Source organism: Microchirus variegatus, assembly GCF_963457635.1.
Source record: "Microchirus variegatus genome assembly, chromosome: 8".
Lineage (NCBI taxonomy): Eukaryota > Metazoa > Chordata > Actinopteri > Pleuronectiformes > Soleidae > Microchirus > Microchirus variegatus.
In genome coordinates this window covers 5,006,895-5,023,083 of record NC_139809.1, presented here as the reverse complement: position 1 = coordinate 5,023,083, position 16,189 = coordinate 5,006,895, and the positions used below count along the sequence as shown (strand labels likewise).

Genomic DNA, 16,189 nt, shown 5'->3' with positions numbered 1-16,189 from the left:
GATCAGGACACACACACACACAGTCCTGGCCTTTGAGGACCAGATGGCCCTTCAGCCCCTGTAGAGGCTCCCAAGGGTGAGACTCCTACAATAACATAACAATATGCTCCTCTGAGTGAGTGTGTGTGCGTGTGCGTGTAAAGGAATGTAATAATAATAATAGAGTTGTGTGCTTATGTATTTTACATCAGTAAAACCTAATCTACTAAATGGAATTTATAAGAATAAAAGTAATTATTCACAGTGGTAGATGTTTCCTGTCTTTCTTTTGAATTATTCCTCAGACATCGTTACCTTCCATCCAATGTGCTTTAAGTTAAAAACCACATAATGTCTTAATCGAGACGTATATACACATATATATATATATACTGTATGTATATGTATATATGTGTATATATATATATATATGTGTATCTATATATACATTTCTTTAGTCTTTTGCTTATAATGTAAATATCAACTCCATATATAATGGAAACTGTCTATAATGTACAATACACATTCTATTTAACTTTTTTATATAGTCTGTGTTAATATATTTATATATTGTACTGAACCACATAATGTCTTAATCGAGACATAAAACATCAGCATATTACTAAAATAACATGTATATGTATTTATATATATAAGATTCTTGAGTCTTTTTCTTATAATGTAAGTATCAAGCCCATATATAATGGAAACTGTCTATAATGTACATTATACATTACATTCTATTTTAACTTTTTTTTTATATAGTCTTCATGTTAATATATTTATATATTGTACTTTTGGGGGGGTAATGCATTTTAATTATGTATTATATTTGTTTTTACTGTCTTTGCTGCAGTCATGATGTAAATTCCCTCACTGTGGGACAAATAAAGGACTATCTTATCTTATAAAGGGGGATAATATAATAAAAATGAATGTACATAATACATATATTTTATCCATGTTAGTCTAGTTGTCTATCATATGTTCAAGATAAGAGTCACAGAGTGGTGATGTTGGTGATAAAGGTAATACATTGACCTTCTACCATATATAATGTAGAAGACTTAAGTCCACACAAGAATAATAAAGAACCTTCACAATGGCTCCATTCCATTTCAGCTCACACTCACTCAACTTAAAGCATCCATTAGTGATGTTTTCTCAGTTTGACACCAACGCGTCTGCTGGGGAAAAAAAAACATTACTTTCGCCTCCTATTGCCATAGTTCAGAGCTCACGTATATTTGTGTATATAACGTAAAGCACCAGGGAGTGGAAAGTTTGACACGTACAGTGAGTGTCCTCCCCCATGTTGATACAGTCAACAATATGATTTGAATCAAGTTGTCTCTCATGAGACGGTGTAACAACTCTTTGCAGTCCAGCGTTTACATGTTTGGTATTTTAATTTGGCTTTTTACTGACACTTTTCCCAAGAAACATTGTGTTCTTATGTTCTTGTTTTTTTTTTTTTAGTGTGAAACAAATTTGTGGAATCTACCTTTTTTACTTATCTGATGTTTTAATATGGAAACCTTTCTTTGGACATCTTGTGATTTGTTGTTTTCCTTTAGCCAGATCTCCTTTATTTAAAAAAATAAATAAAAAAGAAAAGAAAGAAGAGACAGTCCAGTTCATAAAAAGCCAAAAAAAATACTCACGTTAACAGGAGAAAATAAATACCTACATGACATTGCAGCAAAGAGCACTGAATCATGTCCAAAGATTACTTTTCACAATCTGCATTGTTCCACATCAAATCTCACTCACTAACTGTGTTAAAGTGACAGAGCAGCTGAGATGTGGATGAACTGGTTTTCATCAGTTCTCCAGCATTGAATTACAGCCCCTTGTAGCAGCAGCAGCAGCAGCAGCAGCCTCCTCCACTAAGAAATCTCCTCTCAGGCTTTTCTATGAAGTGATACCCTTCATTCTTCACCCACATATAGCTTTGGGACTCACTTGACACACATTAGTGATGGTCTTATTCTACCGGAGTGAAAAGGATCGGCTTTGCAGCCTCGTTTGAGCCGCTTGAAAATGATATACCTGTAACAAGGAGACGCCGTCAGTATTTGACTTTGTGTTTTCCTGTCTGCACAGGTGTTTTTTTTTAATGCACAATAACATGGAAGAAAAAATGAATGTGATTGTGCCTCCTTTCTTTTAATACAGCAGGAAAGTGGGTATTCAAACCTTGGTTTACACTGATTTTCCAAAAAAACGGTACAAATCACTTAGTTTTGCTTTGATAAGAAGCAAATCTAACTTACAGCAAAAGGGGGGGGGAAAAAGAAAAGTGTCCAATGAAAAGAGTTATTTACATTTTTTTTTTTACATTGAAGTTACTCACATTTGCGACAGCTTACACTGAGATACAACATTTGTAACCGAGAAACTAAAGAAAGTACAGCAAAACCGAAGGAACGGAAAAAAGTCGACCACTGGATCAGATGCTAACATCGGGATAATCTTATATTATTATGTACATTGTCGTGTTAGATCAGACCAGGTCTAACTGTCAGAGGCACCTGCTACTCATGAAGATGAGTTTATCTTAAAATGTAAGAACCAGTACTGAAGAAAAGGGGGGGAATGAGAGCGTGATCATGGGAGTTATCTGCACACTGCACAAATATGGACAATGTCATTAAAACGATGGCACGGGCGGCGGCAGCTGACGATGCGGCAAACGTAGCATGCAAACAGCCACTTAAGAATGTTGATGAGGTAGATGACCGAGGGAGGGAAAGTATACAACGGAATCTGTGCACGCTAGATTTAAAGGAAACATATTATACCCTATCTCTCCAAGTTAACCTAGTTCCCTGGTGTCCTAATGAACATGTCTGTGTGACATGCTTTGGTCAAAATACCATAAGGATGAAGCACCACAGCAGTTCAATCACCCTGCCAAAACAGCCCTGTTCAGAACACTCTGTTTAGTAGTGTCTCTTTAGGTCCACCTTAAAAAAAAAAGTAAAACGAAACTTAAGGGACAGGAAATGACATCCGCCACAGAGGCTACTGGGAGCTAACAGCAGAAAAAGTGATCATTTGCAGGCTCTAGCAGGCACATTGCTGTCATATATAACATGTATCCACTGGACAGATAAATCCTCTGAGGCTGGAAGTTTGTGTAGAACTCTGTGCTGCACTGTGGAGCCAAGAATAGAACTTTTCACGGACTTTCGGTTTTCGGATGCCTTTGCCCTCGCCAGCACTCTCGCGTGTTTTGCGGACAAAGCGGAGCTCCGCGAGACTAACAATTCCAGGAATTTAGCGCATTGTCACGTCTCAATGATCGCGGAATTCAACATCGCGCGTTTCATCTCCTGTACTTAGACTGAGGAGGACCACAAAAACAAGTCATCTTTTTTCACACTTTTCCGACTGATTGAACCTCCAGAGTCCCAATGGTTAAAAAGTTGATTTTGCTTAATATGTCCCCTTTAATAATAAGACGGAGCATGTGGACGCAAAACAGGACGCTCATCCTGTTAGTGTTTCCTTCATAAAAGTAAGCTGGAATGTGGGAGTTACAAACGAACAAAAAGAATCTAAAAAAAAAAAACCGATGAATCAGTCTGGCTACATTAAAAGTTGACATGGAACAGAGGAGGTGTGATTCATATGTACAGTACATGACATCAGTCCTCTGATTTTTTTTGTTGTTTTTTTTACACTGTACAGAAATTCAACCAAATACACATTTTATCAAATGTATTATGCCTTGTGTATATATATATACATTTTCACATTTATAAATATTGTGCATTAGTTAGTAACAGCAATCCTGAGACGCATATTACCATCTCCATCCATGAGAGGATGCGCTCCCGCCCCCTTTGTTTACTTTCTATCGGGCAGGAATCCCACTTCTTTCTGACCAGGAAATGTCTCGACGTCCACACGAAAGCACTTTTATATGGAGCACGAGGGATGTGGGGGGGGGGGGGGGGGGGAGTGCAAAAGCCACGAGGAGAGTTCAAGGCAGGGTCACGTTTTTTTTGTTGTTTGGACGCACTCATGTCGTCGTCGGGGTTAATTTTGCTTGACGCCGTACATGAGAGGGACGATGTAGACGGAGATGTCGTCTCCGGAGCCCAATCTGTCGTTGGATATTCTCCAGCCGCGATCCTTCAGCACGCCTCGCGCTCTCATTATGAGGTCTTGAGCTGCCATCGTGTACCTGTGCGAAACACAAAAAGTGACAGATGATTTATGACGACGCACGTCAAGATAAATGGTGGTAATAACTGCGCACGGTGTACAGCTAGCGCTGTATCTGCCCGGAGCAAAAAGAAATAAAAATCACATTAAAAGTCCAGTGTGAAACATTTAGACTTTTTAAAGACGACAAACTGAACCAAACTTCCATCACAACTTTGTGTTATTTAATACATTTTAAAGCTGTAGGGCCTGACATTTAAATATAAACAAACCATTGTCAAATTAGTTCACCCAATGCTGATTAAGCCACATGACTGCGGAAGAAGAACACAGTGCGAGTAAAGCGAGACGGCTTTATACAGCAGTATTATGACTGAAAACACCAGGAAGTGTCCACATGAAGTTTCAGCGGTGGATTCAACTACAAAAAATTTAAATGGACACGCAGTAGGACTTATTTTAAAGCCATTCCATGGTTTCCCATGATTATAATACATGCTCCATCAACAGCAATAAAGTGCTCCCTGAACAACTGCCTGAACAGCGAGCTAATCACAGCTACTGCTGTTTCCTTCACCATGCGGCTCCAATTATGTTTCCAGGATGCCGTCAAAACAATTAATGCCACAATAAAAGACCGATGTACAACACATAACTCCAAGTACCATAGAAACGCACGTAAACAAATGGCGAAATAAACTAGGTCGCCCACTGGAACTCTAAAGCAATCTTTCCAACGGGTGGCACGGTTTGGTATGGTATGTATCTTTGTGCATTTCCATTAGGAATACTTCCTAATGGAAACTGTTCCATTTTTTTCAGGAACCTTCCCTTGAGGTACCAGAGTAATGGTACAGTAAAGTATGGATGGAGTTAAGGCCACATTATACTTCTCCGACTGCGTAATGCGTTATCCGTCTGCGTCACCACGTAGACCACTCGAGCCTTTATACTTCTGCGTCGTGGTGACGGATAGGCGCTGCAATTTCCCCCCGATCAGTAGGGGTCGCTGCGCAAGGTTGTTGTGCTTTTGGCTACAGTGAGCAATGGCGTCCGAGGGAGAAAGACTGTTGTTGTTGAAACAGCGGCCGTTTGTCACTTTTCTGTGTCCCGGAACGCAGTTTTAAGATCATTTGAGGCGAGAAATTGGCCATTTAGAGTCTAAACATGTGCTGTGTGTGTTAAGATATGACGTATTTATAGTTGGGCAGCGACGAAGTCGGCGGTGTTCAGCTCTGCCCTCTGTGGACGCTCGCTGCTCACTGTGAGCCGGCACAGAGCAGCTTCGCTCGGCCTGTCCTGACGACCAATCGCAGCTCTTGCCATCTCCGTTGTCCCTTGACGGAGTGACGGACACTTAAAAAATATTCCGTGCACCCGGAGACGACGCAGAGGCTCTTCGACAGGTTCTGTGTCGACGCAGAGGACTCTTTACGCAGGAGTATAAATTGGGCTTTAGACCCACGACAGTCAGCTGACTGGGCGTGACACCACCTACCAAGTAAAGCCTGAGTCGAGGGCTTAACCATTCCAAACCGTACTTTACTGTATCAAACCATAGGAAAAAGGCTGGAAAAAATATCTGCAACACAAAAAAAAAAAGCATCTGTGGGTCCCCACCCTGTCCCTGGGAATGACTGGTTCAGACAAGGGCCTTGCTTTAAGCAGCAGCCATCTTGTGCCCCCATGTTTGAAGTCTGCAGTCTCACCATGATATATCACCGATTCTTACACACTGGACCATCAAGGTGGACAAAGAGTCTTACTCGTGTTTCCTTGGCATGGGAGAAAATAACTTTGCATAATCACAAAAAAACACACATCCTGTCTGTGTGCAGCAAAGGGTGAGGAGAAGTTCAGCGTGAGTGACGGCTGCAGCTGTGCAACCAGTGAAACCTGCCTGTGCTGGTCGTCGGGGTCACAGTTTGACAGGAAAGACGTGACCGCTTCGGCCACTTCCTGGTTGGAGAGCACGTCCCACAGACCGTCCGTTCCCAGCACGAGGACGTCGTCGGCGCCGTGCTCGTGCTGCGCGAGAGGGTAAACTTTGACCTGAGGGTGAGGCAGAGAGAGAGAGAGAGAGAGAGAGAGAGTAGCGTTCATGGTTTGTTGGGAATCATTCGGATCTGAGCTTTCTGTCTCAGTTTTATAGAGGTCAATAGGATTTCTGTATTCATAATATAAAAAGTTAAACATGGCCAACGACAACACTAATTCTAAACGGGTTGTGAATACGTTTTTTCCTACAATCCCGGCTTTTTTACTCATAATTTGGCTCTCACTAAATCAAGATAACTGTTCCTCTGGTGTTACTCTGTAGGACAACTCAACACAAACTGTGATACATCACCTCATTACCTTTCATTAGAACATTACACAACAAGGTGCACCAGATAATCGAGTGCCTGCTCCACATGAAAAACCTAAACACAATATTTATACTCATGTTAGACTGTTAATGCATTTCTATAGTGACCAGAAGAATCAATCTATAAAATAAAACGTGCAAAAATAAATCTCCCGTTACAGCAAAAATTAAAGATTAGAAAATTGACTTGACATTTTTCTGATGATGTATTAAAGACTTTGCACAGCATACTTGAGTTATGTACTCAGGACATTTTATAATCGATTAATCTGTCGATTATTTTCTTGACTGAGTAATCGTTTGGTCCATAAAATGTCAGAAAACGTTAAAAAACGTTGATCAGTGTTTGTCAAACCTGGAAATTATGATGTTCTCGAACGTCTTGTTTTGTCCACAAACCAAAATAATAATTTAATTTTAATGATTTATTTGTTATGTGGAGCAAAAAAAAAAACAGGAAATATTCACATTTAAGAAGCTAAAACAATCAGAAATACTGTTTTAATCATGAGAAAATCTAAATAGGTAACGACTAATTTCGTAATTGATTCATCGAGTAATTGTTTCTGCTCTGCTTCAAATTCTAAATAACAATGAACAATTTTTCAATCTTTGAATAAAAATAAATATACCACTTTCAGTAATGTAAAGGTGCCATGTTGTTGTGGCAGCTCTACTGAGGCACAAATAAAGTTCTATGGCTCATCATCAACAACAACAACAACAAAAATAAGCCTCAGTTTGGACGTTATATAAAAGATAATTCCCCCGAGACCATGAAAATAATTGCATCAAACTAAAGTCAGCCAGTGAAAGTGCTGGAATCAGAAGGTCCTCTACGTGGCTTCATGAGCCTCTATTTAGAGGCAAACCTTGTGATTTAAGTCACGCTTTGCAAAGAGAAGAAAAAGGAATGAGGCAATCAATCCATGAACGAGAGAGTTTCCCAGAATATATTACAAAACCCAGATTTCAGCAGCAACAAAAAAATCCCTGCAAGACCAGACAGGTCATGGCTGCAGCATTTGATTTTTGACCCGGCGCCCACATTTGATCTCATGAGTATGAGCTGATGAATCTAAATGTCAAAGTCAGTTTTTTTATTTATAACATGAGAGCACTCGGTATTCTTTTCACTTCACAGAAAGGGATTTTTTTCAGCCCAAAAAATCCCTTCAGAGCATGATTAGTATGTTGTTTAGTTTTTTTTTAATCTGGAGAATGTTATACCAATAGTGTGTAAATCAACAATAGCTACAACAACACTGGGGTTTGAGCACAACGAGCAGTGTAGAAGCAGAAGTTTTTGTTTGCTTCCGGTTGCCATTTTGTGCCGCCATTATTTCTACAGCAACCCAAACGGACGAACGCAGCAGAGCATTTTACGTTTTCGTGTTTTCAAATGGAAGCTTCCTACTCAAACGTAAAAAAGGACAACATCCTTTCTGGTGTGCGAAGGCCACCGTACTTTCCCGATGCACTTAGAAAAAGAGTCTTTAGTTTGTTCAAATCGGAGGTCTCACCACTAGATGTCACTGATACTTACACACTGGACCGTTGTATGTAGGCATGGCAAGTGTATTTAAAGGCGCCATATGTAAGAATGTGGCCAAAAACGGTTACTACAATCAAATTAAAAAATACAGAGGTCTTTTAGGTTTAGTATTCTCCGCCACTGTCGCTCAGACGTAACTGGCAACCCGTGGTTGCTCGGCAGCTGAGACTCCGGTCTGCAAAATAAATTTTTTTTAATGCAAATATTTTGGCTGTGCTGTCGTTGTTGTTGAGTTCAGTATGTTATAGGAATATTATTCCTGAGTCTCTGTGACATATTAGGAGGATTTTTACATAATGCACCTTTAATTTAATTTACAATTATAAAGACATGGTTTTAGTCCCTTCACATAATGTAACTGCTTTATCCTGCACATGAGGGACACAGGGGGCGCTGGTGCCAATCGCAGCGGTCGTAGGAAAGGCTTGATACACCATGGACAGGCCACTCTCACACCTACGGTCATTTTAGAGTGTCCAATTTGCCTAAGGGTTAGGGCTAATCTCCAAATCTGCATGTTTTTGTACTTGTGGGAGGAAGCCGGAGAACCCGGAGATAACACCCACACACACACACACACACAGGGAGAAGGCTCTTGTGACCGGGTCGTGAACGTCAGGCTTCTTTTAAAGGGCAACTTTCAAATTTCGTTTTTTTTTTTTGACATTCAACAAGTCAAACGCGGTTCAGAGAAGAGGAGGGTGTGCAATTCTTCACCGAAATACATTTCGACAGCGGTATTACTCGACAGACGTATGCGTTTTGTTCATTCTTTGCGAAGCGGTAGAAAGCCACACAGTGAAGTTTCACAGGAGTGACAAAAATATTATGTTCAGTTGCATTATAACTGTTAACATTTCATACAGACTTGAGTCATTTCAGTATGTGTGTGCACACAGTTAGGAAGCTTTACCTCTGGACAGCAGGACAAGAACGGTTTGATGTAGATGTTGGAGTCGTGCACTCTGAGGTTGTGGTCGCCGAGACCTCTCGTGACCCCGATGGTCGCCAGCACACGAGCCTGAAAAGGATCGTAAGCAATTTAGAATAAATAGTATCGTGATTATTTTGACAGGAATTCCGATTTCGGGATTTTTAAAAAAAAATGTTTTACCGTCATTATACTCATTTTGTTTCGAAAAACACATTATATATGATTACGGTGTGATATTTGTGAAGAGTGAAGACGTTCTCTTCACTCTTTAGAATAAGATATTGTATAGATCAAGACAATAATTCATCTAAAATAATATATTGACACACAAGTTAGATGACTAATGACTTTCTTTCTATTTTCCCACAGTTCCAGCAGATCTGAAGTACTTTTTTATAATACTCTTTTCTGAACAGACACAATGGATGTCTTAATAGATATTTTATTATAGAGTCAAGGCCAGGCCAAGGCCTTTCATTGTTTTTACCTATAGTCGCTGTTTCTATTGGATATGCAGCTATGTTCTGAGATTTAGAAACATGCTTCAACAAATAAGCGAATTGCTGGGCTTTCCGAGTCCACTCTACCGTAGAAAAGAGGAGCACACGGGCGACTGAAGCCTGGTAAGAGTGAGTTTGGATCAGTACGTAGCACAGATAAGAGGAGGAAAATGAGCCAGAAACATGGGAGAGTGTTTTCAAAGAGGTGGCGAAGCTCCTCTCTTTGACAGAGAAGGGAAAAACATCCTGGAATTAATTGTGGAGCGCTGGCGTCCAGCAGGCTGCCGCGCCGGCTTTGAAGTGCTTACGTTATCAAGCCATTCATCCCGTCTCACATCAAAGGTAGAGGACGCAACGTGGGCATGGCCAACCGTGTGGGGAGGGGTAAAAATATCACAGTGTGGTTGCAGCAGGCAAGAGGGAGAACTGTGTGTGTGTGTGACATCTGCCGCCTCGGTCATCAGTCAAAACATAGGCTGCGTTCAGATTAACAGGCCGAAATGACTCGTAACCGATTTTCTTGGACGATGTGACTCTATTCATCTACGGAGTGGACACTGATTTTCAGATTTTCAAACCAATCGATTCCTAGATCAGACATACACATAACGCTTAACACATTTATTAGCTCACCTGTCATAAAACGAGCAAAAAAAAAAAAAAAATCTTTCAAAAATATTGTTATATATTTGGTAAATTTTTACCCAAATTTGAGCCAAATCAAATTAATCAAGTAAAACGTTTTTTTCTGTTCAGGAATGCAAGTAAATACCTTTTAATTTGACATTTTAATCAATAATTGACCTTCACCAGGTGGTGTTTTCACCCAAGTTTGTCTGTCTGTCTGTTGGCAACATAACTCGAAAAGTCACAGACGGATTTGGATGAAATTTTTAGGAAATGTCCGCAATGGGACCAAGAACAATTGATTCAGTTTTGACCATGATCTGTAGCCACTCTCACTATTTTTATCACTATTTTGTGTGGGTCTGAGCTGCCTTGGTGGAGGTCTGCGCTCTCCGTGTGCTTCTAGTATAGCAATATAGTATAATAGAGCTTCTACATACTGGTGTATTAACCACTATATAAACAGTGTAGCCAATCAAAACAACAATGGACAATTTCACCCTAAAAGGCATTTAGATGCAATTAAGTGAACTGTCAAATGTGATATGTGATGCATCGAACTTTAATCAGATTAAAACAACGCACCTGGTAATCTGAGCATAACCATAGTTACTACTACTTACTCTCTGCCCAATTGGATAAAAAAGTAACATATTCAGATCTATCAGGTTTCTTCTCTGACCTTTTCAACCAACAACGAGATGCATCACAGCACCACATGTGCAGCATCACTGAGGGGGGGGGGGAACAAAATCTAGATCTATCTAATCTAGACATTGTACTGCACTCTCGACCTTTTCATTTGCATTCTGTGTCAAAGCGCTGACAACATTCTAAGTGTTTCGGCAATGTCATAATTCCAATTAACGTATTCTTCGTCTCCGTCTTTTTACGAGCCGATTCTGATGGGAGTCCCACCACTGAGCCTGGAATGCTACCGTTAATCTGCTGCGTGACCTCAAAGAACAAAGTCCATTACTGTGCCATAGGTTGGTGAACCCTTGTAAAAACAGAGGCCCCAGGATTGCTTTGGCTCCTCCACGCTGACGAATGCTGCCCTCAAGGCACAAGACTGAGGGAATGACTTGGTCAGTGAGCAGCCCTGGAGCACTTCTTACCTTCTTTCCTTCGCCGTATATCAGGGGAAACTTGAGGTCATCGTCCTCGATGGTTTTATACGCCCTGTGCAGAGGAGAAAGGATACTGAGGTTTTTTCTCTCTCTTTTTCTCTTTTTTTTAGGTTTATTGCAGACAGTGCACACATGCCCGATAGATACATGGTCTCCCCACCCCCCACAGGCTCTGCTGCTGAGACGACTGGCACAGAGACAAAGAGTAAGCTAGGAGGAAAAAGAGAGGCAGTGAAGGGAGAGAGAGAGAAAAAAAAAGAGCCAGACATCACCCACAGGCATAATTCCCTCTTCATCTTTGTCTCCCCATTGGCGAAAAAGTGAGAAATCTATTGATGCGTGAGGTTTGCTGGTGTTTTTTTGTGACTGTGTGTGTGTGTGTGTGTGAAAATCTGGATGTAAAACAGCTGAATGATGCAAGACTATCCACATTCACATTCCCCTGCTCTCAGAGCAGTGTTTAAACTTCCCCCTAAATAATGAATAATTTACCATCCTCAGACTTGGACCAGACAGAGCTGCAATACGAGGAAAAAAAACACTGTATAATATATTCATGCCAGATCTTAAGATACACTTTTCACCTTTGCAGCTCAGCACTACTTCTGAGTATGCTCTTTTTTTTTTTTTTTTTTTTTTTTTTTCTCCTCATCCATTCCCACCCAACAGTTCCACTTCAAAAGAAGCAGCTGTGTCTGCGTGTGTGGAACCAGGAACATTACAACATTTGAGCCAATTCCCTGTCGAGCTGCCAGGACAAAGTTTTCCATTCACAACTCACACCAGGTGCTTATAAACACCGTGTATTTATCTTAACCTTTAGACTGCAGGGGAGTAAAGGTAAAAAAATATTGCAAAATAATATTGCAAATATCATGCGACTAGGGCCTGGCCCACACACACCTTTATCCAACGTAATTCAACTGCTGTGAAGCAGATTAGCAAAGGACCGGGATGTTTTTTACATTATTCCTGGTTCCACTCGGAGAGACCATATGTTTCCACCTTAGGCGTGCGCCATATACTGCTGCTTTCAGCACTTTTTTTTTTTTTTTTTTTTTTTTAAACAGTGTGCGGAGTGAGGAGTATCACAGTGAAGAGAGCCCACAAACGCAGAAATACAGGCTGCTGAAATGTGTGTCTGCAGTGTTAATGGTGTGGAAAAAAAACGTATTAAAACCGCAGTTAGATGACATGAAAGTTAAAATAAGCATTAAGAGAGACATTAATTGAACCGAGGTCGTCCGCTGTCCGTTTGCAGAGAAGCAAAAAACCAATTTCTGCTGCGGACGCATTCCAAACTTAGTATTTTGAGTAAAAAAAAAAAAAAAAACGACTACAAGATAGAGATATGTCTGTCAATATTTGAGTGTTATCCTGGATGAGATCCCCCCCCAGAGGCTGCTGTCGGGGACAATGTCCCTCTTGAGACGCCAGTATACAGCCTAAGCAGAACTGTCATCCTCGGTCCAGGAGCGTCGCTGAAGGGCTGAACTGTTTGACCATAATATCGGTGCAATGCCTTCGTGACACAAATCATCGCAGAGAGAGTGAGCCGGGGGAAGGGGAATGGAGGATGAGGAGGGTGGTGGTGGTGGGTGTATCATCATCTCTGCGGGTGATGAGATGCAGACAGGAGAGGAGCGATGTCCTCACAGTGCAAAAAGAGGTCGCAGGACTATCGGCAGTGCGTGTGTGTGTGTGTGTAGGCGCGGAACACTGCCTGATCTGCACACACACACACACCTACCTACGTAGCACTCACGTGACGACAGACGCTGAGGGGACATTGTACCGCGGTTGCATCAGCAGCGTATGAGTGAGTCAAACTGGTGCAATTGGGATCTGTATTTTGAATAAACCTTTGGGTGAACCTCGATGGTTTTAAACCAACCGGTGCGTTCAGGAGCAAAGAAAGGTTAGCGTTAATTGCCGTGACCCCGGCGACTCGTCCACATGTACAGTAAGCCAAAGGCATCGGTCATGCTAGTACAAAGGAGGATGAGGAGGAGGAGGAGGAGGAGGAGGAGGAGGGGCTGGACAGGAAAAAGAAAGAGAGGGGATGAAACTGTATGACAGTGATGAAGGTGTGCCTTTCTCTCTCATTTATTGTCCATAGGAAGAGGGGGAGGACAGTTTCTTCAGTGGGCACAGGCATTAAAAAGAGGCAACGTGAATGCCGCCCATAGCCATTTATCACCGCCCTCCTATGTGGCCGACACACCATTAGTTTTTTGTTTCTTTACAGCTTACAAATCATCTTTCGACTGGACTTTTCCTCATTTCCTCCACTTTTATCTCCGTTTCTATCTTGCGCCTTACATTTCTCTCAATTTCCTTCTCATCTGTCCAACCCCCCCCCCTTCATTTCTCTCTATACTCTCTATAGCCCAGCCACCTTCCTTCCCTCCTCCTAGCCGGCTGCGTTGCTATGGCATTTGGATCACGTCGTACATGACTGACTGCTCAACCTCCATCACCGCAGGACGCCTCGCAAACAAACCGCCCTCCCGTCCTGGACGACGACACTTATTACAGTTCCCAATGCTCAGACTCGAGGTAAAGAATGCCACGAAGGGATGACAGAAAGAGGTGGGCTGCGTCGCATGTATGTATGCATGCCTTCATTAGAGCACGGCCTTGATCATGGATGCCAGAGAACACCCACACGCACACAGCATGTGGGCAAGCATGGATACCGGGAGACAGAAAGCTGCAGCAGACGTAAAATAGACGAAAATAATCCTTCGTACCTATGGAGCATCTGAAGTGCGGCTAAAAAACGACGCCGTTAAGTCACGCCGACACGAATCGGAGCAATAAGCCACGCCGAGCGACGCGGTGCTAAATTTAAAACTCACACTTAGCCCGGGAAAAGCCAACACAAAAAAACGGGGTTATCAGTATAACGTGATTAAAAATACATCACAGGCCGTCACAGTGCCGCTGAGGCGCTAGGCCGGCAGACCAGTGAGGAATGCAGCCACTGACCTACATCTGCTGAACTGAGTGGAACTGCAAAAACACCCACAGGGAGGTGGCGTCAGAGAACATACTGCTCATCTCTCCTCGGTTACCTGCTACGTCCTCAGGCTACTCACCCTTCTTTCCTTCTCCCTCCATTACTTTGATAATTATATGCATCACATTCTATTATTTAGAGTAAGTATTAGACATCATTAAAGGAGTCATATTATACCATCTCTTCAAGTTAACCTAGTTCCCTGGTGTCCTAATGAACATGTCTGTGACATGCTTTCGTCAAAATACCATAAGGATGAAGCAGTTCAACAGGGACAGAGGCTACAGGGAGCTAACAGCAGTTAGCATTTGGAAAAGTGATCATTTGCAGGCTCCAGCAGGCACATTGCCGTCATATATAACATGTATCCACTGGACAGATAAATCCTCTGAGGCTGGAAGTTTGTGTAGAACTCTGTGCTGCACTGTGGAGCCAAGAATAGAACTTTTCATGGACTTTCCGGTTTTCGGATACCGTTGCCCTCGAACAGCACTCTCGCATTATTTACGGACAAAGTGGAGCTCCGCGAGACAACAATTCCAGGAATTTAGCGCATTGTGATGTAGCAGTGAGTGCGGATGTCAACGTTGCATGTTTTATCTCCTGTACTTAGACTGAGGAGGACCACAAAAACATGAGTGAGTCATCTTTTTTCACACTTTGCCAACTCATAGCGCCTCCAGAGTCCCAAATATAAGGATTTAAACGATTAAAACGTTAATTTTGCATGATATGGGACCTTTAAAACCCCGTTATTACTTCACCCCACGGAGTGGGAGTAAATGATTGTTTTTGGTGGCTCTTTGTGTCTAGTTTGTTTGTTTGTGAGTTTGAAACTCATGTTAATTTGGGTGTTTTTTGTGCTCATTTTCTGAACTGACCTTTCCCTGCGCAGTGCTTTCAGATGATGTATATTTTGATTTGGTGCCATCCAAGTAAAAGTGAATTGAAGTGAACCGACTCTGACAGTCATTAATTACTGCACATTAAAAGCTGCACAAAGTCAATGTATGATCGCCGCGCTTAGCAGGTTATAATATTGGCAAAAGATTAAATTACGGGAGCATCTGAACTACTTAGAACGCCACGCGAACCATAAAACACTTTGCTTACGCTTTAATGCCTTCGGTAATCAGTAATAATAGCCCAACACTGACAGAGCCGTATTAAACTGCTGACTGCAAGCACATAACTTGATTAAATACTCTTAATTACTCGGCTGGTTTTGGCCTACATGTCGTAATTATGAAAGTAGTTGTCATATTTGAACAGCTCGGTGAGGTTCAGACCACTTTGATCAGTTCTTTTTTGGCACTCGGCACTGATGTGATCTTATAGCAGCGTAACAGTGACTGTGTAAAAATAATTTACCCCCTTTTTCTGCCAAGAAGATACCAAGTCTACAAGTCCTTGAATCTACGTCTGCGTTTTTCCACGCCGCCTTTGTATCAGCGTGACCGTCGAGTCTCTTTTTCTCTCACTTTCACACGTCCACACATCCGTCTTAATCTATTCTCCCTTTTTTCGTCGGCGTTCGTTCTCACATCATCGTCCTCTCTGTCTCTTTGACCTTTTCCTCCAGAGCAGGAAATAAAGTGCCGGGGTCCTTGCTGTGCCCACAGATTCCTTTTAGCATTCCTCTCATACACAGAGGCAGAAATGTCAAGGCCATTTCGTGACTTGCGAAAGCTTTGAATGACTTCTCCCGTCGAGATTGTCGCGACGGTGTTATTTTTCATATTCAGTGCATTAAAGGTGGTTCAAAATAACTTGAACAAATTCCTCTCTGAAGGCACATGAATCCGATTTTTTTTTGGAAGGAAAAATGTGACAGGAAGCCACACGGGGGGGAGACAGTAGTGGTCGAGCAAGTTGTCTTTCAACGCAAAGGTTGTGGG

General features: G+C 41.8%; 1 protein-coding gene across 1 annotated transcript in view; it reads right to left on the bottom strand.

Annotated features, from left to right (window-relative positions):
• Positions 1–4,026: 4,026 nt before the first annotated feature.
• ppm1h (protein phosphatase, Mg2+/Mn2+ dependent, 1H) overlaps positions 4,027–16,189 on the bottom strand; it is a gene marked incomplete at both ends in the record, with an annotated part of 28,662 nt that continues 16,499 nt past the window's right edge. Inside the window, 4 exons of the mRNA XM_083893308.1 lie at positions 4,027–4,174; positions 6,056–6,207; positions 8,992–9,099; positions 11,258–11,321. Of these exons, the coding sequence (XP_083749434.1) occupies positions 4,027–4,174; positions 6,056–6,207; positions 8,992–9,099; positions 11,258–11,321 (472 nt within the window). The remainder of the gene's footprint in view (positions 4,175–6,055; positions 6,208–8,991; positions 9,100–11,257; positions 11,322–16,189) is intronic.